The sequence below is a fragment of the Monosiga brevicollis genome, genomic scaffold, assembly GCF_000002865.3.
Source record: "Monosiga brevicollis MX1 MONBRscaffold_7 genomic scaffold, whole genome shotgun sequence".
In the NCBI taxonomy this organism is placed as follows: Eukaryota; class Choanoflagellata; order Craspedida; family Salpingoecidae; genus Monosiga; species Monosiga brevicollis.
Window position 1 is genome coordinate 605,774 of NW_001865044.1, and position 24,544 is coordinate 630,317.

Consider the following 24,544-nt stretch of genomic DNA (forward strand, 5'->3'; position numbering starts at 1 on the left):
CTCATCCAGAATCATCCAACGTTTGGTGAATCGGCTCGTATATGTGATCAATGTCACGCTTTGCAAATAGTGACGTCAAAGTGTACTCGATATCAGGCTTGATGAATTGGTCGAAGAAAATATTGGATAAAACAGCTGTTGACAACAAGGCACCCAAAACCGCCCAGCGTCGAGCGCGCTTGCTGTCCGTGTGGCTTGAGCGCGGGCAGATACGAGAAAGACGTGAGCCGCAAAGACGTTCACGAGCCCCACCCGACACGAAAGAGAGAGTAAGCTGCAAAGCAAGAAAAAAAAAAAAGGGCCCAAAGACTCGGGCGAGGGAGCTGAGAACAACCTCACAACCACGTTCACTTGAAGCCGATGGCGAGGTTGGCAGCTTGGTCCCGATCGACGCCCAGAAGTTGCGGATCGAAGCGACGGCGAGCATCGCGCTCCGCAATTCGCTCAATGGGGGTCCAGGAGTGGTCGGGCTCCAAGCGATACGAGCCCAAGTGCTCATCCTGCAGCCGGTCGCCCCACTCCTGGGGTGAGAGCATGGAAAAGTACTTCTCCCCGTCCAAGTCCGGGTTGGTACGCCGATACAAGTGATAGATTCGGTTTGGGATGCGCTTGAAGTTGCAGCGCGCATGCGCGAGGGACACGTCCTTTTTGGCCTCCTCCAGTACCTGGCGGGCCTGTTGCTGCAAAAACTGGATCTGTTGCGTAATTAGCTCCAACTTTGAGCCAACGGTTGCTCGTGTGTAGTCGTCAGCCTGTTGCACAACCTGCGCCAGGGCCACCAAGTCATTGGGATCATGCATTCGGTGAACAGCCCGCGCAGATGCCAGCTGGTCCGCCGTCCTGGGGTCAATTGGCACCAGCAGACTCGACTTTTGCTCCTCCGCAATCGTCACCAGCTCCTGAGAACCGGTCTGGGGCGTCTCCGACGCCATGCTTCTGACTAATGGTGATGCACCAAAGTTCGCTGTGTGCCACACCGCCACGAAAAGCACAGGGGTCGCAGTCAGCTCAAGCTGTGCTCAGCACTGTTGAAAAAAGAAAAAAAAAACTAGAGCGGTGCAATGATAACAGCCGCCACCGCAGTAAAATACAGACGAGCTGGTTTTGTGCGTGCAATGTCAGGTGGGGATGAAGAAGGCACACCGGACCGCGTGGATGGCCCAAATCCTCTCTGCACAGGGGCACAAGGGGTGGGACGCAAGACTCGCTCCCTTCTATCTCGCTTTACTTCGTGGAAGAGGAATAGGGTCTCCCCTCCTTCCCAACGTTCGCGAACTTGTTCATGTTCGGAGCCCTTGAGAGGCGCGCCACGAGGTGTGTTGTTTAGTTGACAACTCAAAAGCGGTTTGCAGCGCAGTGCCCGAACAGGAGGAGACCACTGTGCCATCCCACAAGCCCTAGGGCAGCCTGTCGTACCTTGTCCCGCCGCGTCGTGCCTCGTGTGCCAGGTATCCCAGCCGCTTCGTGTCCCTCAGTTCGATGCTTCGTGAGTCGGAAAGAAAAAAAAAAAAAACTGTCCGTTTCTATTTTGTCTGACAACCCGACAAATGTCAGCATTGTTGATGGACGCACTCTGTATACTTTTGTATCATTCAAGATAGAAAAGCTTCATCCGTTATTATTCATAAATGCACACAACTAGCCCTTTGTACACTCAACTTCTTTCACATCAAACAATTCAAGGCACACACTATGGAGCGTCTATGTTGTATGGCCTTGTTTGTCTTACAATCTCCGCAGTACTGGTCGTGCTTTCCGACGACATTGATCAAGTTGATGAAGCTTAGAGCACTGTTGTAAAGGGGGAATACAGGCATCCGAAGCGCCAGTTGTTGCATGCACGGCGGCGGTTCGTGTCGACGTTGATCATTCACTGCTTCTGCGCGGCGGACAGGTAAAGGGCGTCCGTCGTCGACTTGCTGCATCAAACGCAGAGGCATCAGGACCCAGCCCACACGCCCTGTCAACGCCAGCCAGTGATCAAGCCATTGCCGACCTCCAGGCGCTGCCGCAGTCCAATACCTCCTCCTCCATTGAGAGAAAAATCTTTTACTTTTTGCAGTTGCGCGTCGTTTTACGCCCCTCGCTCCCCCGGCCCCTGCCTCGTCCCTTGGTTCGGCCTTGACTGGCCCTTCTTCCGCCCAGCGTGGACCCTTGACGCCACATCAAAGCAAACATGGCCTTGGCCACAGCCGCGGAGGCGCGGACGCGCGACGATCTACAGCGCCTGCAACAAACGTGGAAGACTGGCTTGCAGGACGCCCAGCGCGAAACCCAGGAAGCCCGGGACCAAGCTCGCCAACTCCAAGTGGCCCTGGAGCAAGAACGACAGCACGGCATCAAGCTGCAACAGCAACTCGACCAAGCACAGGTCTCCGCCACCCGTCAGCAAAGCCGTGCCCGTATCGAACTTGAGCAGCAGCTCGTTGATCTGGAGCAACGCTGCCGCGATCTCACCTTGGATCGCGATGTGTGGCGGGACAAAGCCCAAAGCCTAGAACGCGAGCTTCATGCCCAGTTGGCTCAACGCGCCTCCCGCCGAGACGCCGCCGAAGCCAACGATGCCACACGCTCATCAACGACAAACACCCAGGTTGGAGCAGAGGCTGAAACGTCGCACGATGTGCTCCGCCAACGCATCAAGCACCTGGAAAGCTCAGCCCGCACTCTGGCCAGCCGCGTGGGTCAGCTCGAAGCTGAAAAGGACAATGCCGTGCGCGAGCGTAATCACCTCCTTGATGAGGCACATGAGGTCAATGCCTACCTTGAACGCCTCAAGGCCGACCTGGCTCACGCCCAAGCCTCGTCGAGCACCCATCGCACCGATGGCCACCCTACCCAAAGCTCGTACCCTCATGCCTCTCTTCTGAACCAGTTTGGGGCCGACGCCGACACCCGTGCACAGATATCAATGCTCGAGTCTAGCCTTCAAAAGGCGCTCGACCAGCGCGACCGCGCGCGACAGGACGTGAGCTCACTACAGCATGACCTGACAGCATTACGCCACGCCCACGAACGCCTCCGAGGCAAGGCTGCCGATGACATTCAGAGCGCTCGCCAGCAAGCCTCTTCCTCAACCCGCCAGTTGGAAAGGCGCCTTACTCGCTTACAGGGGACCGGTGAGACCCAGGCTGCCGCACTTGACGCCTTGCAGGGTGAAAACCGCCGCCTTCAATCCCAGCTCCAAACCCTGAGTACGACAAACGCCCAACAGAGCGCCAAGGGGCCGACGGCTCTGATCACCAACCATGACGCTGCCCTCTCCGTCCTTTTTATGCTCGGCAAGGACCGGCATCTGGATGCGCTTGAAGACGCCATCGATGCCGCCACCCAGCTGTTGGACCAGATTGCGGCCTATTGCCAGCAACCCCGTGCCCGCCCCAACCAGATATATGACGCCGTCACCCTGCTTCTAGGGCAACTTGAGGCCCTTCACGCTCTGCCTGAGGATTGGTCTGAACACCGCACGGAACTGGGCCTGCGCTTTTATGCCGATGACCAAGCCCGACAGACATCGTGGCTTCACCCGGTCCATAGCGCAGAGGAAGCCAACCATCTCCTCGGCAGCGACCCCTTTTATCCGTACAATCTGGACGCTGACGCAGGCTCACCCGGCTGGTCTGGCGCCCCCAGTACGCGGAGTGCCGCTCGTACCCCTTTCCACACCGCCACCGCGCCCTCGCTAGCGTCTGGGCACACTGATCACCCAGCATCTATTCGCGGCCCCTTGTACTCGTACGCTCCGCCGAGCACGCGCAGCCGTACTCGACCCGGCCCTGCACGAGCTAGTACACGCTATGCCTTCACCGTTAGATCCGCCGAACCCCTCTACGATCGCGCACGTCCCGAAACGACCTCACTGCAAAGCCGTGAGCCCGATTATGCCCCCCACACTGGCGCCAATCCGTATCCCACCTTCTCCCGTGATGGCGGCTCAAGCCTCTACGACCGCGCTGCTCCCACGGCCATCACGCGCAATGGGCGTGCCTCGACTTTGCGCAAGCTCGATGCAGCCAAGCGGCGTCGCAATAGGTATCTTCATGAGCAGGCAGAATAACTAGACGCTTGATATCGAATGCTCGACTCTTTGACCTCGAATGCCCTGCCCTGCTGGCGTCGAGCACTGTGGCCTGCATTGCCGCTATTTTGCTACAATGGTCAGGTGCTGCGTTGAGATATCCACACGAATTATATAAGTGACCCTCGGACGTGCCGTCTCCCCTCACCCGCGACCCCTCTACACACACACACACACACACACACACACACACACACACCAGCAGCAGCAGTAGCATAGTATCGAGGCAGGGTCAGAATATTCACTGTCATTTTCATGTGGATTGTGTGCGGTATAGCCCATAAATCTGGACATGTGTACACACAGAGAGAAGAAGCTTCTAGCCAACCAAAAAAAAAGGAAGGCGCTCGCTTCAGGCGACACACGGGTGCGCTTTTTGCTCAAGCTAGGAGATGGTACAACGACCTTGATCCCGCGTTGCCCTGTGGCATGCCAAACACGTGAGACCACGACGGGGGGGCCATCAGTCCAAAAGTCGAAGCACCATGTGAAGCAGGTGCAACTGACCGGCGGTCCTTCTCCGGATCAAACGGTGAAAACTTGACATCTTCGTTGCCTTTTTTCGCGGTACTTGAAGCCCCCGTCTATGAGTAAGATCAAATGCGTACATTTACCCATCGGTATGAGAAAATAAATCCAGGAAAGAGGCACACACGCAACGTTCCAGGCTGAGGCTTCAATGGCTCAAAAACTCTTTGACATGCCTCGACGGCTGTGTAAGGAACCTTTGTGGCATCCCACGTGGTGGCCTGCCAAGTTTCAAGTGGTACGGGCAGCTCCAATGCCGTAGGCTGAAGAGAAGCAGAACGAGATCATCGACCTTATGAGACGCTTGCGGGCCATCACTGAGGATGGAGACGATACCTTACCTCGGTCAAGCATTTGGCATCTGGGGTTGTGGGAGGAGCAGCCGGTACTTTGTGAAAGTAGATGAAGCCATTTTCACGATGGGCTTTGTCATGAGCCTCCTTGAGCGTCCTCTCTATGCGGTACAAACAAGATGCAAGGGCTAGATGAGATTTCAAGATGGAGAGAGTAGACTCACAACCCACCTAACCAATCCCCCCAAATCAGCAACAGATTGAAGGGAGGATAACTTGAACAGACCGAGTGTGGTGAAGATGACGTGACGTGAGGGCTCCATAACTTGTGCAGAGTGTACGCTGCTGCCAAAGGCTGTGGCTGCTCTGGAAAAGGCCTTGGCATGGGTCTTGGCCTCCTCGATGGCTGATAGCCAAAAAGACAGATTATACCATTGTCAGTGTCAGTCAAAAAGGGGGATTGGAAGGACAGTGCACTGTCCAAGCCGGCCTAAAACCGTACCTGCGGCGGCGCCTTGATAGCAACCGAGAGCATCACCACATTTCTCCTCTTGAAAATAGGCCAAACCAGCATAGCAATACATCTAAGGCCAGCATAGGTGAGCGAGTGATCAAGAGTGGCAAGGAGACCTGGCAAATGGACGGCGGTGGCGGTCAAAACAAACATAAGCGCGATAAAAGGCGGCCTTGAAGTTGCAATACGCGCGCAGGCGCTTGGCAACGATGTTGTCCATGCTGGTCAGCGCATCAGCGGCATTTTGAAACTTTTCCGACAAATCTCGAGCGATCGAAGACAAGAGGCCAGGCTTGTGCCCCAACTGACGACCACGGTCCAACGTGACTACGCACACACGCGCGCATGAGTGTTTGGGTGTGCAAAGGCATCACACAATACACCCAAAGGGGCAAAAGCATGAGCGAAACTCGCTCAAAGGAGAAAGAGTTGTCGTTGAAAGCCAAGCCGCTCAACTAGGAACGCTGTTCTGTACCTTCCTGTGCTTCTGCGATGGCTTGTTGCAAGCGCACGTCCAGCATTCGCTCATCAAAATCTATCACACGCACGCGGGCGCACACACAGACAAGAAGAACCGCATTCATGCATCATGAGTATCATGGGAGAGCAGATATTGAACAACGCCCTGTATACAGGACCGGTCAATGCACACACGCGCGCAATACCGGATGGAGCTGGACCTACCCGTGTTGGGATTGTAGGCAATCTCTGAGCGGGTGCGCTGTAAAAAGTACTGAAAGACGCCAGCGGCTTCCTAGTGCAGCCAATGGAATTGGTTTTTCAATCACAATCAGCAAATTTGAGAATCAGCCGCTGAACTATCAGACCCAATTCTCACGCGAGTACGTGAACAACATGGCAACCAGGGGCCAGCCGCCCAGCTCACCTTGAGACTGTTGAAGATATCCTTGGCGGCATCGTTCCCTTCGACTGAGGTGTCGGCGTAGTCGATGATCCAGGCAGCATGCTTGGTCAACCAGATGGCGTAGTTGAGCGTCACTTGGTCGATTTCAAAGTCCACGTGCGTGTTGGCCTCCACCTGTCCCGAAACATTGTCGCTCCACTTGAAAAGAATTGCGCGAGAGAGAAGTCGATGTGCATGTTCACTGGGCACAGATCCGGTGCTTTCACCCACGCCCCCCTCTGGTGCAGCTAACCGCCAGCCAGACCGTTGTGAGATTCGGAGCGGGGGGAAAGGGACAGGCACGACCCTTTCACACGGTGCGATGTGAAAGACAAACCTGTTTGCTGTGGCTCAACCGCGCGCTTGAAGCCTAACACATTGGCCAGGTACTTTTTGTAGGCCGTGCGTACCTCATCGGGGCCGTTACGAAAATGATTCATGAGCTCAAGGAGCTCGCCCCGATCCTGGGTTAAATTCCTGATTCAAGCCCGCCCCAACACATGCCCAAAGCCGTGAGGATCAGGGAAACATAACAAGTGCCCACACACGACAAAGGCCTTCGGTGCTTGAGGGTACCTGAGCAAGTCACGGCTCTGGGCATTGGTGGCGGCCAGGGAAAGCGGACCGCTGCCGAAATTAATGGGTGCTGTGGCCTTGAGAGGCTCGCGGCACAACCAAGAGAGCGCCATGCCGCTCAAGAGACGACAACTTGATACTCGGCTGGGATGGCTGGTGCCCCCTGTGGTCTGTTGTCGTAGCTCTTCACTATCAACCTGTGCAGTGCGAACCGCAGATCAACTGGAGCTGATTGAGGTTGAAAAGAAAAAAGACAAGCAAGACAAGGCATGCGACGTGAGAATCGAGACGGCAAAAGCGTGCGCGCACAGGTAACCAGAGATGGTCCGTTGTTTTCAGCATGTCGCCGACAATGGCAGCGACGGGAGAGCCACGTCCCGAGCCCGGACCCTGTCCCTATCACCGCATATCATCTTTTGCCTTCCCCACTGCCCCGCTGCCACTACCGCTGCCACTGCCATCGCAGAAGCGGCATCGCCATCAGAGCTCCAAGCGACTTACCGGCCCCGCGTCCTCGTTTGTCAACTGCTGCCGACGAGTTGTCTCTCTGATCCAAGTGGTGAGAGTAATGGCAAATGACTTTTTCTGATGGCATGCCGTGCTCCATCTCTGCTCACATCCACACACGTATCTTCGGGCGAGATTGCCTGACCGCTGATTTGGCCAGAACACCTGTTGCAGATACCTGTCTTGAAAGTCAGAAACCGCAAACGTATCGTTTTGTCAGATTATATTGGAGATGGAGATGGCCAAAGTTGGCAGTTGTGCAGACCTGCACACTTGCGCAAGCGCGCAGTATCGGAATACGCGAAAGCGAATTCAAGGTCATGCTGGGTGCTGGTGAAAGACACACATGGCTCGTTTTGTGGCCGATCTGGGCAGTTTGTCGAGATGGTGTTGGTTTCTTCAGTTCCTGCTGTGGGTGTCTCACAAGCGCTGGAAATGTCGAAGTTGGCATTGAAGCAACCCGACCGCAGATCCTCAGAGCATGGAGGGGGGGTATGGTGTCGAGGCAACACACAGCCTCATTTTTCTTTCTTCATCTGCCCTCCGCCCTCTTCGTCCCCTACGCCCACAAGCACTCAGAGACCTCAAAGAATGGCCCTGCACTTTGGTGGCGAGTTCTTTTCCCCTGCAACGACCAGCCCCGCCATCATCAAGGTGCCAGACGCCTTTCATATTTCCGTCAACAGTGCCAAGCATGACACTTCAGCCCCTTTGTTGACGCAGGTGCGTGGCTGCACACCGGACATGACGTTTTGTCGATTGCAGATATAGCACAAACATGCTCGCGTCCTCATCCGTGCGTTGGGCTTGGGGGTCTGCATGGCTGTCTAGTCGGACTCTTGCTTGCTCGACATTTTGGATACGGCTGGACAGGAGGAGTACAGTAGCATGCGCGACATGTACTGTCAGACTGGCGATGCTTTTGCCATAGGTCAGGACGACCCCCATGCACTCGGATGCCCAAGTTCAAGTCTCATAGCTTGCCTGCTCACCGCCCACCGTCCCCTCACCTGTCCTGATGATCGGGGTGCGTCACCTGTGCTGCGGCAGTGTTCTCCGTGACCTCCCGTGCCTCCTTCGATGAGGCGCGCCTGATGAAGGATTGGGTCTTGCGAGTGCGCGACGTTGACACTACAGATCAAGTGGCGCTGGTGCGTGCCCACAACACCCGCAAGCTACGTTGGCACACGTGTACCTCACCCACCTTCTGTTCCCTTCCTGCGGCCCGCAGATTTTAATTGGCAACAAAAGCGACCTGAACGTTGCCCGTGAAGTCAGCTCCACTGAAGGCCAGCGCCTAGCTGATGAGTGGCATTGCACATATATTGAGACTTCGGCCAAGACAGGCACGTTCTTCTTCCCTCTTTGGCCCACTCCCGCACGGCAACCCAAGCCCTTTCACCTCTCTCTGACCAAACGACGGCCGCTTGAGCAGGTTTCAATGTGAATCGAGCCTTTGAGGAGCTGGTTCTCAGCTTTGCCCGCCTCAACCCGCGCATGACTCAGCTCAAGAGTGCGTTTCACACGAACAAATCTCATGTATTGCTGTGCACTCGTCTTGGCCTGCCTCACTTTGTGCACATTCCCGTCCTGCTTGTGCCTGCACTCTTAGCCGTGGTCATGGGCAGTGGTGGCGTAGGAAAATCGGCCCTCACGGTCTGTCATTGCTCCCCGAGCAGCAAATGGTTCTCGCCACATTTGTTTTTCCTGGATGCTCTCAATCAGCTGACTTGCGTTCCACCCGCCTTGTCCCACAGGTGCAATACATTCAGCACGTCTTTGTGGAGTGCTATGATCCCACCATTGAGGACTCGTATCGCGCCCAGCGCCAGATTCCCGGGCTTGCTGCAGTCCGCCAGGCCTTTCGACACAAAAAGGCTGGCCAGACCAAAAGCAAAAACGGCTGCTTCAATTGGAGCATCCTGGGGCGCCGCCGAAGCAAAGAGCAAAACCAGGGCAGCAACGGAAATGCCTCTCCCAAGACAGAGCCCATCGCAACCAAGCTTGTGGCCAACCCGCCCTTGAACACGATGCTGGTGCGTCACCGGCACGATGCAGGGTTGGAAGGCCAAACGGGAGGGAGACGCATGGTATCTATCCTCACCAAGTGTCTTTTTTTGCCCGCTGTGCGTCAGGTGTCCCTCGGCGCCATTACCCAGGGCTTTGAGCCCGTTGATACAATGCCTTTTCAATGCAAGGCGTGCTCTGCGTATATGGTCGACGCCTGCGTAGATGAGGCGCGAGACAAGAACAACGCCGAAATGCTGCGCTGCCGCATATGCCAAAAGTGGGTGGCCTTGCCTGCTACCACACTGTCACACTGCCTTGCCCATTTCCAACTTGGCTCTCCTCACCGTTCTGCGCCTCGCTGAATGCAGCCTCAGCGACGTACCTGCCTCGTACGCGGTCCTTGCCCGAGAAGCAGTGGATCTGGTGCTCGATGACCCCTCAAGCAACACAGATGCAGCTACACAGAAGCCAACGGACAAGTCTGAGATCGTTGCCCACAAAGACAACAGGCTCATGGTGCTGGCCATGGACATTTCTGGGAGCATGGACGTGGAGGTCACGGTAGCCAGTTTGCAAGGTATGGCTGTGCACCTCCATCTTGACACACCCTGCACACCGAAGAAGTTGCCAAGGCCTTAACTTCACGCCTCACATTGCCCGTGTGCAACTCGACCCGTCCGGTATACACCAACGCAGCCGAATGGGCCGCCATGCGCGACAACGGTCGACGTCGGCACCTGACACGCTTGGACTGCATGAAGGAAGCCATGTGCCGGCGCCTGGACTATCTGGCCGCGCAGTACCCCGAGCGGCGCATGATTTTGGTTACGTTTGAAAACGACGTGCAGGTCTATGGCACCCCCGAGGAGGCTCCGCTGATCATCGGTGCGTTGTTCTTGCACAGGGTTCCTTTGAAGGAAAACCGGACGAGCCATATGATCTCACAAGCCCTTGGGTGCAGAGTCGGGGGATGACATGCTTCACTTGCAAGCCACGGCTTGCCTTCAAGCTCAAAAAGCCGGATGGCAATTGCCGACTATCGGTCAGAGCCTCGAGGCCTGGAAGCTCAAGGTGGGTGCGCGCCTCGCCCGCGTTCGAGAACACATCTGCTGCCTTGTTTATCCAAGCTCACCTGCCTCGGGTTTATCTATGGGCACAGATTCAAAATCTGGCAACCAAGGGCTCCACTGCCTTGGGTCCCGCGCTGTGCGTATCAGTGGGCCTGGTTGAGGCGTTGGCGGGCGCTGGTGTTAGCGAAATCATTCTCTGCACCGATGGCCAGGTGAGAGCCTTGCCTCGAACGTCGCCGCCACCATCAAACACTTATGCTAGGCACTGTGTAGTTTGAACTCGACACAAGACCCTTATCTCACCGCGCTTGGTCGGAAACGACAACACTGCTCTCGTAGCCGAATCGCGGCGTGGGCCGACTTGACTACCGTACAAAAAGCTCGACATTTTACGAGGCCATTGGTGAACAAGCTCGTAGCCACAGCAGCTCCATCTCAGTCATTGGCACGACAGGCGTGAGCTGTGAGCTGGGGATTGTCGGTGCTTGCGCTGAGGCATCAGGCGGCAGCATAACCACGCTTGACCCCCTTGAGCTGGTCCGCTACATGCGCGAGGTACGTATGTTGACCGTCAGAGTTTGCCATCGTCAGTCCTTTGCGCGCGACGGCCGCGATTCGGCTCATGCTGGCGGGCGACTGCCGACTGTGTATAGCTCGTACAAAATGCTGCGGTGGCCTCTGATGTCAAAGTGCGCGTTTGTCTGCCCTCGACGGTCCAGCTGGAAGTGGACCATCGCCTCCTGCCCACGGTCAGTTCATGCATGAATCTGATGGCTGGCCCGACCAAGCCACGCGCACGAGTGTGCCATAGGAGCTCAATCGGGTTATTGCATGTCGAATAGACCTCCGGTGGCACGAGTATCGATGTTGGCAACGTGTACCGAAATGCTGACATGGGGTTTGCCCTCGGTGGATCGTTTGAGAAAATGCCACCAGGCAGTGCGGTACAAGTGCAGATTGCATTTACCGACCTGGAAGGGCGGCGGTGCCTCAAAGTGCTGACGCGGCGTCTGCCTCGCTTGGCCACAACGGCCCGGGAGATGGGAGAGCACCTGGACCTTGCCGTGCAAGCCACTGTGGGCGTGCAGCGGGCTGCACGCCTGGGACTAGCCGGGCATGGGCCGAGTGGCTACGAGCTCTTGATCGGCCTCAAGCACGTGTTGGAGACTAGCAAAGAAGGCAACAAGATGGATGAGGAGGTCTACTCGTTTGTAGCCGAGTCCCAATCCCTGGCTCAGCAACTGCATCGGCTCCAGCCCGGTCAAGTCCAGCTGTCTGATGATGCTGTTCGCGTGAGTCGATCGCAGCAAGGACTCGGGCTGACATGCATGGCTTTCATGCAGGGTTGGTCTATTGGTGGGTACTTGCTCACTGAATATGAATTGCGTTGTGACCGGTGCTATAGGAGCTGCGACACATGAAATCGGCGCCGTTGGCGCAATTTGTGTCTGCAGAGCGCAAGGTAGACCAAACCAAGGCGCGCCAGACGACGCAGGAAGTGGCCAGCAAGTACTACAATTACCGTTTCTGAGGACCCATCTGCCTTTGCATGTCATGTGAATGTGCGGGTAAACAAGCCCTGTGATAAATAACACCATCGATCCTTTTTCCCACATGTCTGTTTGTCTGTGTGTCTGTGTATGTGTGCGTCTGTCTGTGTGTCAGTGTCATTTGCTCGAGTGAGTGTGGGGACCAATTGAGTAAGCGTGAAGCCGTCACGCTGTGATCATACAAATCCAGTTTCATAGTCGATTAAGAAATACGGCGCAACCTGCCAGGGATTGTGTCGCGTGCTCCAGGTCGAACACGGCTGCGACCACTGCAAGCAGTACTGTTCGCGGGTCAATCCAGCCACGGGGCGCCTCGAAGACAAGTCCGGATGGCGTGTGGGGGAGGAGGCAGTTGCATCACCAAACTGGCCGCCAGCCGGGTGCCGGTCAACCATGCACATACGATAGGCATAAAGGGGTGGGGTGGAGGAGCGTCTACATTTTGGCTTCAGCAGGGCGTCCGTAGCGATCCATGAACTTGAGATGAAAGTCGGCAAAGAGCTGGAGGATGCTCTCAAACTGCTCCTCGGGTGGGAGGATGGTGGTGCGAAAATGGAAGGTGCCATCGCGCTGGCCAAAGCCTGAGCCTGGCACGGCACAGATGCCGGTTTCATCCAGAAGCTCCATACAGTACAGCACGTCAGCGGCAACGCCACGCTTTTCAGCCTCAGCGCAGGCGCGCTTGGACAGCTGAATCTGGGGGAAGGCGTAGAGGGCGCCCTCAACGTTGCGGCAAGAGATGAAGGGAAGGCGATTAAAGGCCTCGGTAACCATGGCCGCACGGCGTTTGAGGCTTTGGAAGATGGCGTCGCATTCGGTGGTGAAAGTGGGGTAGGAGGCATCACCGGGGCGGGGTGGGCTACACATGAGGCCCACCATGAGCTGGCCATCGACGTTGGAGCTGAGATTGATGGAAAAGAGCTTGTAGAGCTGTTCACGGGCGGAAGGGTGAATGCCCAAGAGCTCAACGTAGCCGCCGCGGCGGCCGCACTCGCCAAAGACGCCCTTGCTGACGGTGTGGAAGGAGAAGCACTCAATGCCTTGGGCGTCCGCGCCCAGCTCCTTGATGACCTTGCGGAAGGAGATGAAGGGGCGGTCGCCATAAATGTTGGTCTGGTAGACCTCGTCGGCGAAGAGAACCACACGCTGCTTGATGCACCAGCGGACGACGGCCTCCATGTTGTCGCGGGGCAGGACTTGACCAGTGGGGTTACCAGGGTTGATGATGACCATACCGCGGATGGTGAGGCCACGTCGCTTGGCGTCGTCGATGGCCTGTTGAAGCGAGTTCATGTCCAGAGCCCAGTTGTTGTCCTCGTCGAGCTCGTAGCCCAGAACCGTGCCACCAAGGGCAACACAAGCGGCCGAGTAGAGAGGATATTGGGGGATGGGGAGCAAGACGGCGTCCTGCTTGTCGCGAATGAGCATCTTGAGGCAATTTTGGATGGCAGGTGAGGCGCCGTCGGAAAGGAAGATGTCGTCCGGGGAGGCAGGGTGGCCATCGCGAGCAGAGATAAAGTCTGCGACCTCTTTGCGGATAGCAGGGTTGCCTCGCGAGTCTTGATAGGCGCCGGTGCCACCCGGGAAAGCCTCGAGGTATGTGCGGGCGCGAGCGATGACATCGGCAGGAAAGAGGTCACCAACGTTGGGGGCGTCCAAGAGAGCTGGGTAATTCATGAGGGCCAGGACTTGGCGGGGAAAGGTGATGGCAGGTTGGCCCAGGCTGTGGGGATTACCCACATTAGTCAGAATGACCTTTTTCCCCTCGGCCTTGCGTTGCATGGCCATCTCATAGATTTTGCCGCGCACGGCGTACGTGGCAGCCAGTACGTTGGCATTGATGCGGCCGTCTGCGTGCAGGACAGGACTTTGCGCCATGTTGATGTTGATGTCAAGTCAGAGGTGAATCACGAAGCAAAAAAAAAATAAGCAGAAACACCAGGCAACAACAGTGTGTATGTGGTGCAATCAGCCTTCTCAACCACGAGCCGGAGAGTGACGGGATAGCAAGCCAAGAGCACAGAGGCAGGCAGGCAGGCACAGAGGCAGGCACAGAGGCAGACTTGGAGCTGAGTGTTCGGGTCAGTGGCGCTGCAAATGCAATGTCGACAAAAGCCCAGTGGAAATAAAATACAAACCTTTCATGGCCTTCACTCACTCTTTCTCTCTCTCTCTCTTTCGCTTTCTTTGGTTGGTTGAAGAAGAGTGGTGTAGATGGGGAATAGAGTAGAGTTTGTGTTGTTCTGTACGCAAAAGCAAGCCAGGTACTTGTAGAGATACTACAGGAAGATGCAGATCAACGTGCTGTGAAAGCAGAAAACGAAGGAAGGGAATTCTGTGTGTGCCGACCCCGACTCTTTCACTGACTTCGCTTTCTTTTCATTGTCACAAATTTCGCTGGCTATGTATTTTCACTGTTTTCGCGGTAAAACTGCGGACAAGGCGGCGTCAGAAGACGCTGATGAGCGGAGAGGGCTCGAGCGAAGCCTTGCGGCCATCGCCTGCTTGGCAGGCTTGCCTCAGCCGCGCGGTCAGGGAGCAAGCAGGCAGTGCCTGGTAGGCTGGGCGGAGAGCTCCGAGGCAAAAGAGTCCTACAACAGCCCCCTTGAAATCCCACGGTATGTGCCATGGCGGCATGTCACATAGCCGCGGCATGAGCAGAAGATGCAACACTCAAGATCGGCGTGACAGGGTGATCACCCCATCACCTCAGACGCGCGTCTGCACGCTGTAGGCGGATGCTCGTGGCAGCGCAGCGCCTTGACACTTGGGTGTAGGCAGGTGACGCATGCCAACGCGCCTTCCCACGACATAGACACGCACGAAGGTCGCTGACGCGGTTGGTTGGTGACTGCGTGTGCCTTTGCTCCTCCTTCGGACAGCTGTAACATCGAGCAATGAAGCGCCAAGCACGGTCAGCCGATCGCGTAGCGACATCATGAAGGTCGCAGCAGTGCGGTCTCTTCGACGCAGCCGCGTTCCTCGTGAAGGCCACACGGCAAACAATTGAGGACGCCAGCTGTCAACGTTTCATCCAACCTCGACGCCAACCTGTCCTCCCGCATCGTTTCATGACCATCATGTCAAGCTGGTTCGCTTAGACGAAGCACCTGCAGCACAAACCTAGGAGTGAGCGTCAGTCATGCTCCATCAAGCTGTTGTGCAACGCCGCCAGCAGCGCCAAGTCCCAAGTCGTGCGAAGCAAACCGGGCAGCAGGAGCACGGATGGTGCGTGGACTAGCGGTGCCCGTGCTGTTTTGATGTGGCCTGACTATCCCAAATGTGTACAAACAAGACGCGCAATGCTCAAGATTGTTGATGTCTGTTTTTTTCGAATTGAGATCGAGGGTTTCGATTAAAATGAATGCAGTAAAAAATAGTCAAGGCCGTCAGACGGGTCGGCACAGGCAGTCGATCAAAAGCAGGGTCAAGAAAAAACTCAAGAATGCTCTGGCTAACGCCAGAACACACGACAGAAAACATACAGCCCAGAGGCATGTCAATAGCCAAGAAGCCCAAGGCTTCTTTCTTTTATAATGAACAGGACTTTATGACATGGTTGCTCTCGGGGAACCGCGTCTTCTCCGTGTTCACGGAGAAGCGGGAAGCATATGCACATGGCAGAATTCGGCACAGCCGGCGTCGTGTCGTAGACACGGAAGAAAATCGGAAGACGGGAATATTGACAAAGAAGGTCCCACACCATCAGGGGCCAGCTTGGCTGGCGGCTGACACTTCACTGGGAAAAGCCCAAGAGGGTTTGGAAGTGACTTTGGCAGCGTTTACGCCGAGGCAGGAGAGGTGGGGCTGTGGGCGCCACAGATGGAGAAGGAGGTGGCGAGGCGCGACTCGAAGAGACGGTCGAGCTTGTCGTCAGTCCAATGCTCCTCGGTGAGATCCTCGTCGTTCTGGATGCGCTGAGCGCACTGGGTGTTGATGGAAAACTTTTTGCCACGACGACGCTCGGAAAGGTTCTGGCTGCCCTCGGAATGAACCGAGGGTGAAGCGGAGCCGGAGCGCTGAAGTGAGGCAAAGAAGAGGCGGTGGGCCTCATCGAGGGGCCCGCTGGTAAGGGCTTCCTCGGCTGCGGCGGCCGTGTGCTTCATGAGGTTGTGCTCGCTGAGGCGGCGACCCATGCGGCCACCCTGGGGCATGGTCTCGTCACTCATAGTGATGGAAGCGAAAGCAGCTGGCGTCAACATTTCTGTAGTCAGAGAACGGCGGCGGGAAGAGTCGTGCAAGGCTAACGACGATGCGCGACTGCTCGTCGTAATCGTGGTGGTGGCGTACAGCAATGGGATCCGCAACAAACTCGTGTTGCGCGGATGGCAGAGCGCGTAAAGAAAAGAAGAGAAGCAAGTCAATCCGGGCCAGTCAGTCGGTAGAATATGGCAGCGGATGTTCCGAGGGTCCGTGAACGAGCCGTCGGAAAAGAGAAAAATGCCACCTCCAGCCCGAGTCGCGCTGCTTGGCACCGGTTTAGGCACCAATTTGTCGCTTGTCACACCGCGCTTGCAAGAATCATGGTGCTTGTGAGTGTGTGTGTGTGGGTAGTGGGCAAGCGGCATTTGCTTTGGAGTTTCTTCTGCCGTTTGGATCCCGGCCGCTTGTTGTTGCGTGAGCGTGGGACATGGGTCCATGTCCGATGGACATGATCACAGCACAGCACCACGCAGAACCAACAACGGAGAACAACAGAGAGGGCAAGCCAGAGTCTTTTCTTCGTTCTGATGTGCGCACCAGCAACGCACGACACTACGCACCTCCGCACGAGCCGAAGGTCAGATCGGGGGTTACGCAGACGAGTTTTGCTTCTGTTGGACACCAGTAGAAATGGTTCACGGTCGAGCGACGTGTACCAGTGGAATCGCAACAGTATTAGGGGGTAGCTGTTGAGGTCGTACGAAGGGACGTCTTGCTTCTGCTTGTCACTGCACTTGGCGCCGTCAGACGGGCCAGATGAAGCATCCCGAGGTGCTGGACATTCAATCAGGAAGAATCGTGAATCGCAGAATTATAGGACAGATTGCCCCATATGCCATGAAATGTCATGAAATGCTGACAAGTATCAGCTTCGCGAATTCAAGAACGTACACTGTCGACGCAAAACGTCGACAACGCACCGTGTTCATGAACCAGATGCGGCCTCTTCTTCGTCGAGCTGGATTTTCCCCACCATCCCTCTGCGTTTACCCCACAAAGCGCCGTTCTTTCTTCTGCACAGCCCCAGTCTGACCAGTCTGACCATGGGAGCCTGGTGTGGCCTGCCGTTGTGTTCGTACCCTCAACCACAACGGACGTAAGTGTCCTACCCGCCACGCGCTCGTTGACCACACTCATCCGATTCAACTCAACCGTGGTTCCTGATGTCGGCCAGCCCTCCAGTTCAGGGCCACCCGCGCCCCCTGTTATGTCCCATCGCCCAAGCCTGTTTTGTGGTGTCAAACAGGTTGGTGGTGATGGGTCGTCCCTGTTGACCACCACCACCAGCCGCTCGGGACGTGTGCATCGCCATCACCATTGAGCGCTCGAGACCCACGTCCTCCCCCACTGTTTCTCTTGTTTGTTGTTTGTTCATGCCCACCGCACCTGAACTGTCTATCCTTTCAAGGTACTGATCCTCTCTCGCCAGTTCCGCCAGCTTCTTCGTCTACTTCTCCTTTCCGCTACCGCCGCCGCCGCCGCCGCCAGTAGTACCGCTCGGCACGCCGGTCTGCCTGAACGAGCTGCGTCCCGTCCTCTCAACCTGGCTCGAGCTGCCTCGATACCAACTCAACTTGCCCACGATCCGCCCAGTTCACGCGCCAGCTCCATGAAACAAGCGCTAGACCTGATCGACACTGATATCGAGTGGTCTGCCAGCCATGCATGTCCGCTTTGGTGCCCTCCGATATCGAACGTTGGACGTGAGCGCTAGCACTTCGTTCTTGACCCTGCTCTGTCGGGCTGGCCAAGACCATGATTCCGAGACCACGATTCTTCTTCCATGCCTCCAATGGTCTGGAGGGCTTGGCATGGGCAGGCCAATGTTCAAGTCGCCTTGACCCCTGGTCGTGCGCGAGCTGTTGCGCGCTTGCCCGTGACTGGTTCTGCAAGCATGCACGCATACGTCAAGGTCTCATGGACAAGCAAAATCAGGGGTGTCTAGGGGTTTCGCGTGGTTGCTTCTGTTCGTGTCCACTGACTGGTGGTGCGACGGCAGAAGAAAAGGGGTGCCTTGATGCGCTTGCTTTTGCGCAAAGCCAGCCGGCGCCACAATCCCACATCCAGAACAACTGTCCCATGTCCAACAGACCAAAGCAGACGACATCGGATCCATGTCCCTTGCTTCTTCGATCTCCCCACCCCACTGCCGGCCGACCTGTCCAGGTGTCAAGGCCACGCCTCCTCCACGACGATGTCGCGCTTGCCCATTCCTCACGCCTCGGAAGCAACAAGCAGCAGCGGTCGCCCAATTTTACCCCTCTTGCACACCTCCCGCCTTGGTGGAGCGGCCTCATCAAGCAGGCCGAGCCCTGCCACCCGTCAAAACATCATTGATGTGAATCAACACCTTGCGTGACCAAACCTCATGATGGTTGTTGTTGATGGACAGGCGGTTCATCAGGTCTCCCCACTTGATGGCACTGACCGATGGATGTGTGTGCCCCACAAGGAACGCACAGCGCTGACTGGCCCGACGGTGGTGGTCCTTGCCTCTACATTCATCCTGGCTTCCTGGCTTCATGTCGCCAAGCACGCGCGTGGCAACCTTGGCAACAAGTTGATTCTTTTTGGCGCGTCAAGTGTGGAGGTGCGCAGTCGTTTGGGATGAGCAAGCACCAGGTCGTTTGGCAAAATGCATTGGTACATGGCGAAATACGCAAAAAAAAAAGCAAGCAGGCATGCATGACAACTTGCATGTCATGCAATCAGGGTTCTACTGGCGTATAAGAGTCAAAGATCAGAAGGGGCAGCGAGCAACCGCGTTTCGCGGGACCAAGCCCGCCGAGAACGTAAGCGCAACGACGAGGGTCAATCCTCTACCGCTGACCAGGCCTACGTAACAGAAGCGACAAGGGGAAAGATCATTACTGCAATGAGCCCAGCCCCCAAACACGCACACCCTTACGATGGGGTGCCAACAGCCCCAAGTAGAAAAGACGCCACTCAATAAACACAGTGCTAGGCCCACGCTTGAAACAAGCCAAGCAATCAACCACCAACAAAGCATGCATAGGTACAGACGTGCACATCTTGGCGTTTACAACCAAAATAGCCACTAGATCTGTCAACAGCCCATCCAATCGGGTCACGCCGCGAGCCAAACTGTGACTCTTGAGCGAGCGAGCGATATTCATGGGAATTTGACCGCAACTCGCAAACTGCGAGTCCTAGCGCTCGAGGCGCGCGCGCACATAGACACACCAACACACTAACACACAAATACACTAACACACTAATACACAAATACACCAACACACCAACACACTCATACACTAATACACAAATACACCAACACACCAACACACCAACACACCAACACACACAAACACCAAAAGCAATGGACCATCGTGGAGAGCGCCCACAAGCCTCACTCACGTCTGCGTGCCCGAGAGCACAAAATGACTGGCACCCGTGGCTTCTTGCTTGCGACGCATCGACTCGATCAGCGCCGGATCATCCGTCGCCGACTGCAACATCTTCATATCCTCCTCTCGACGCCGGCGTCGCTTCTCCAGCTTGTTCTTGCCTGAACCGTGACCATGAAAGGCATGAGACATGATGCGGAACGCGTCCTTTAGATCCACCTGCCGACCCTCCTCGTCCTTGTACTCAATGTTAAAGCTGGGCTTGTACGAAGCCGCTTTGGCCGCAAACGGATCATGAGACGACGAGCCATATGAGCTGCCACGACGCCAGTCATCGCGCCCACCGCCACCTCGCTCGCGTTCACCCCGCGTATCAATCTGCGCATTGGTCGCGCGCAGCTTCGCCACCTTGCCCTCGCCTTCTGCCTCCTTGGCCTTTTTCGCCTTGGCACTCCCCTCCAAGTAGCCTGAGCGCTTGGCCACCTTGAGGGCGTCCGCCAGACTAAAGCCCACGTTGCCTTCATCGTCCAGCAGCTGCTCCTCTTCCTCCTCGGCCGCTGCCGGCGCAGCCGGCTCGCTCTTGATCGAGCGTGCTGCGGCCCCAGTGGTGCTCGAACCCGAAGGTGCACTGGTCCAACGTGAAGGTGCCGGCGCATCCGGGGCCTCGTCCATGGCCGAGCTAGCTGGTTCGGCCTTGATCGGCACCGCTGCCTCCGGCTCGGGCTTAGGCGCCGCAGCCCGTCGTGTGGAGGCCTCTGGCTTGTCACCCAAACCTTGCACAAACTCGGTCATGCTCGTCAGCGTGATCCCCTGCTGCTCCGTCTCGATCGGCTCTACGCAAGCACCCCCGCAAAAGCCCGGCAGAGACGCATCAAATCACGGCCAGCAAATAGAGTGGGGCAGCACGGATAGGGAGATGGACATGCGATGAATACGCGAAAAGTAGACCCAAAGGGGTGCCTTCATCGCGAACGACGCACCGTGCTTGGCGGATAGTTCGGCGTTGGAGCGCACCAGGTCAGCCACTAAGAGTGACATGGTTTTCCACCAATGAATAAACACGACATGCACGATAAGCACGCGCGTGAGACCAGAGTTGCGCGCTCAACAAAAACATGAAAGCGGGGGAAAAAGGTGCTGGGACCAGGCCATCGTGGTGATCACACAACACAAGAGAAGAGAAGGACAATGCCAAGTTTGGACAGATCCCTTCCCCGGCCTTGATAACTTTGTTCATCAAGCTGCTTACCATCGCGGGAAGCCTGGTGGCTCCGCTGCTTGGCCCGGCGGAGCTTATGCAAAGCCGCTTGTAGCTCCGACTCCATCTCATCTTCTTCATCTCCTACACACCATTCAAAAACACGTCCGTCAGACTCAAGCCAGCCGAGCAGGGAAAAAAGCAAGCTTTGCCTCAGAGAAACATGGTCAGCTAAAGCGCGCGGCACCCGCCGTTGCCTCTGCGAGGCTCATGCGCACCAGCAGCATCGAGAAGGGTGTCCTGGTCCACCACGGTGTGTTCGGGCGTGTCCTGATCCATGGCTGCCGCTGTCCCAGATGTCGCTGTTGCTGTAGACTCTTCCACGTCATCCTGTCCCATGCTCAGCAAGTCGTCTGCCGTCAGCGCCTACATCGAAAGCAAAGCATCAGTGAGGTGTGCCCGTTACGTCGACCACGTGAATTCGATGGCCGTTGTCTGCCGCTTGCCCGAGCCGGGTTGGCGCCTACACCAATCGTCAACCCACCTTCTTAGGCTTGGATTTTTTCTTGCGCTTGCGCTTCTTCATGCGGGCGGCCTCATCTGTTGTGTAGTAATCGGATTGGCCCTGTATTCACGACACCAAGCACGAACACAGGTACCAATGAGGAGCCGTTGGGCAAAAACAGTCGTGGCGACGACTTGCCGTGGCCTGATGCCGGGCAGGTTGGAGAAGAACATCAAACCAGAATCGGGTTACTTACGTAATTGACGGCAGATTCAAGCGAGACAGTGCCTTTAAGACGCTCACGCACGAGATCCTCCTCTGTCGGCTCAGCCGCCGAGACCTGAAGAAGCGGTCATGAGCATCGTCGCAGTCCGGCGTTCCCGCACGTTCGCCCTCGGACCGAAAAGACCAGGATGAGAACGCACCTGTTGACCAATCACATAGCTGCCCGCCTTTAGGCGGGAGCCCGAACGGTCACCTGTGACAGCGTCAATGTTGTCATACTTTTCCAGCACAGACTTGGTTTTCTGTGGTTTGTGGCCCACGTCCCACACAGGCCGATGCCAAGAGTCAAGCATATGAGAGTTAAACCCACGCCACGACATTTGTTGCCACATGTCTCGAGAATTTGAGGAAAAAAAAAAACCTCGGGGGGCTCTGGCTCACGTACCAAGCCCAGAGGGTCATCGATGGCATCCATGGCGTGCGTTCGGCCCATCTTCTTCACCTCTTCCTGGCGTTCCCGGGCCTGGAAATGGAATCCATGAAAAGAGGTGAGAAGATGGGTGCGCACCACAACTTTCACACGCGACGCACCGCACCTTCTCATCATCAACCAAGTTAACGTTTTCGAGAACATCGTTGTCGTCGTCATCATCCAGCACGCCTGTTTATGGAGAAAAATAAAATATAAAATAAAATAAAAAAATAAAATAAAAAAACACCAACCATGAGGATTGCGTGGCAAATAACAACGTCCAAACCCTTTTGAAGGATGGAAAAGGTCACACACGCACCGCGGTCCTGCAGAGTAAAGACCATCTGACTGCCGTCCTGGAGAGAGGTAGCCACATCGTGATCGACGCGCATGCCCTTGATGTCATTCACATCATACTTCTGTAATTGATATGATGATGGTGTAGGAAGAGGGAAGAATTGACGGCAAATTGAGTGTCTGTGTGGCCCACGCAGCGACCCACTGGGCAGACCAGAGAGGCGAAAGCGAGCAAGCGGAAAGGAGGGGGGGGGGGGCTAATGAGTGGCGAAAGTGCAAGCGTACGGGTGCGGCCTCGGCCTCCTTTTCCAAGGCCTCATCCATTTCGGCGAGTTTGCGCGCCTACACATGCCGAGACACCCGACGCGACAATGTTCGTCATTAGGTCATTAGCCAGGTAAGGGAGCCAGAAGCGGGGCAGCACAATTTTGCAGCACTCCAAAGGGGTCAATTTCTCGATTGGATTCTTTCAAATCAACCCAACCTGTTCCTCCGCCTCCTTGCGCCGCGCCAACTCGCGACTACGCTTGACCCATGCCATGGGATCATCATCCTCGTCATCGTCGGCCTCGCCCAAACCCTTGACAGCCGAGAGTTTCTGGGTCATTTGTCGGCGCTCACGCTGTGTCTGCAACTTTTGCCGCATCTACGACCAGATATTCACGTCAAGTTTTTGCCCATTAAAAAACGCGGCAAAGTCCATGGGATGGGAGTACATGGACACCGACATCAGAGAGATAAAGGCCCAGAGACCATCCTGGTCGGGGCTGGCAAAGAGGGTATGCCTACCTGCTCCGTGACCTGCTTCTCGTTGGGCAAGGAGGGGGCGATAAGAACGTCATTTTGCAATTTGGACGTGCCCGGGGCAGCCGCGTCGGATGGCTGGTCAACGTTGAGTGGTTTCAGACCGAGCTTGGCACGCAATGCATTGGTGTCCTCCACGGACATGGAAATCTCCTTATCTGTGACAGAGGAACCGTGCAAGTCAGCTGAACAAAGCAGACACGCGCGCACACACACTCCACCCGTGCTCCCCCGAACCAAAAAGAAAAAACCCCAATCCTGCCAATCGTCAACCAGCACAAGCTTCACCAGCCGCGCCCACTGCCAGCGCCAGCAGACGTACGTACCCGTCATGGCGACCGGTCGCCGAGGCGGCAGCCAGAATGCTCCTCAACCAGCAACAGACGACTTGCAACGCAGTTGTCGACAAAATGACTTGCTACCACCTGTCAGTTCACCAGCGCCGAGACTTTGTCTGACATCAAGACAAATCATCCAGAACGCGAACGCAGAGAACGTGTTGAATAAAACTGTCTGACATTCTAGTTCAGCGTCTGTTTTTTTTTCTTTTTTTTCTTATTTTTCTTGCAAAGCCCTGTGGCGCCGCTGAGCTGCTCTGTGTGTGTGTGTGTGTGTGTGTCTGTGTGTGCCGCGCTGACTTCTTTGCTGGGTTGAGCGTGCTTCTGCCTGCCTCTGTTGTCGGAGGAAATGGCGTCGTTGTCATCTTCCCTGGACCCGTCTGGTGAAGAGGCTGGTGGAGGCACTGCCAGCTCGGTGGCCTCAAATGAGCAGCCGCCGGCGCGATCGGCTGGGCATTGGGCCGGCAAGGCTGAAGCAACTGATGGCTCGACCGTTGAGGTTGAGCATGACATCTCCGACCCACAAACGTAGGTCCATCGCAGCCCCTCGGATCCTCACCCGCTATTTACTGTCCTGCGCTATGACGATTCGTGCACCCCATCGCCTCATTGCTCTCTGCCCTGGCCCGCTTTGCACGCATGCTGTGGCCTTTCAACTGCGACCCATCAGGCGGGAAAGGCTGAACAGCGCGCGCCCGACCGTCAATGTTACCGCACGCTGGCACGCTGCCAGTCGGCTTGCGCGCTCGGCATTTGGCAGCAGCGTGGTCGATCGGTGAGCCGTCGCAGATCGCCTGACTGTTGTTGTCAACCCCTTGACAGCCGGCCCAAGAGCTGCACATGCCTCATGAACCCATCGTTCTTCAGATCGCGCAAGCGCAAAGCCCTGGGTGACAATTTCTTTGATGTTTGGTCGTCCGTCAAGGCAGCCCGTCCTGTCGAACATCAAGCACACCATGTAGACAACGAACTGGTAAGAGTTGCCCTCTTGCCCCACGCCTCTGTCTGTTTTTGTCATCCAGCCCACCTTCGCCTTACCTCCCGACCTTGATGTGTACCAAGCTTAAAACGCGCTCGGCTGAAGCCGCCGTGGCGCATCGCATG

General features: G+C 56.2%; 6 protein-coding genes across 6 annotated transcripts; 2 read left to right on the forward strand and 4 right to left on the reverse strand.

Annotated features, from left to right (window-relative positions):
- Positions 1-419: 419 nt before the first annotated feature.
- MONBRDRAFT_3023 (uncharacterized protein) lies at positions 420-827 on the reverse strand (the record flags this gene model as incomplete). The annotated part of the gene is made up of 1 exon (XM_001744998.1): positions 420-827. A coding segment is annotated over one exon (408 nt), but the record flags the coding sequence as incomplete, so codon positions are not given.
- A 1,349-nt stretch (positions 828-2,176) lies between these two features.
- MONBRDRAFT_24583 (uncharacterized protein) lies at positions 2,177-4,057 on the forward strand (the record flags this gene model as incomplete). The annotated part of the gene is made up of 2 exons (XM_001744826.1): positions 2,177-3,632; positions 3,711-4,057. 2 exons carry the CDS (start codon positions 2,177-2,179, stop codon positions 4,055-4,057), a joined length of 1,803 nt encoding a protein of 600 aa, XP_001744878.1.
- Positions 4,058-4,323: 266 nt separating this feature from the next.
- MONBRDRAFT_32015 (uncharacterized protein) lies at positions 4,324-7,500 on the reverse strand (the record flags this gene model as incomplete). The annotated part of the gene is made up of 14 exons (XM_001744999.1): positions 4,324-4,500; positions 4,586-4,662; positions 4,783-4,869; positions 4,948-5,060; positions 5,186-5,305; positions 5,402-5,483; positions 5,565-5,740; positions 5,889-5,948; positions 6,098-6,167; positions 6,300-6,565; positions 6,655-6,794; positions 6,894-7,090; positions 7,283-7,347; positions 7,395-7,500. The coding sequence occupies 14 exons, from the start codon at positions 7,498-7,500 to the stop codon at positions 4,464-4,466; spliced, it is 1,596 nt and encodes a 531-aa protein (XP_001745051.1). The 3' UTR covers positions 4,324-4,463.
- Positions 7,501-7,942: 442 nt separating this feature from the next.
- On the forward strand, positions 7,943-9,237 carry MONBRDRAFT_20657 (uncharacterized protein; the record flags this gene model as incomplete). Its single annotated transcript, XM_001744827.1, has 7 exons — positions 7,943-8,123; positions 8,232-8,331; positions 8,451-8,551; positions 8,632-8,746; positions 8,836-8,913; positions 9,013-9,056; positions 9,158-9,237. Coding segments are annotated over exons 1-7 (648 nt in total), but the record flags the coding sequence as incomplete, so codon positions are not given.
- A 3,228-nt stretch (positions 9,238-12,465) lies between these two features.
- MONBRDRAFT_16434 (uncharacterized protein) lies at positions 12,466-13,908 on the reverse strand (the record flags this gene model as incomplete). The annotated part of the gene is made up of 1 exon (XM_001745000.1): positions 12,466-13,908. One exon carries the CDS (start codon positions 13,906-13,908, stop codon positions 12,466-12,468), a length of 1,443 nt encoding a protein of 480 aa, XP_001745052.1.
- A 1,506-nt stretch (positions 13,909-15,414) lies between these two features.
- MONBRDRAFT_32018 (uncharacterized protein) lies at positions 15,415-16,453 on the reverse strand. The gene has a single exon (XM_001745001.1). The coding sequence runs from the start codon at positions 16,230-16,232 to the stop codon at positions 15,813-15,815; it is 420 nt and encodes a 139-aa protein (XP_001745053.1). The 5' UTR covers positions 16,233-16,453; the 3' UTR covers positions 15,415-15,812.
- Positions 16,454-24,544: the final 8,091 nt, after the last annotated feature.

Excerpts from the sequence above, each read along its gene's own strand:
- MONBRDRAFT_32018 (XM_001745001.1), bottom strand. The coding sequence starts at position 16,232 with ATGTTGACGCCAGCTGCTTTCGCTTCCATCACTATGAGTGACGAGACC.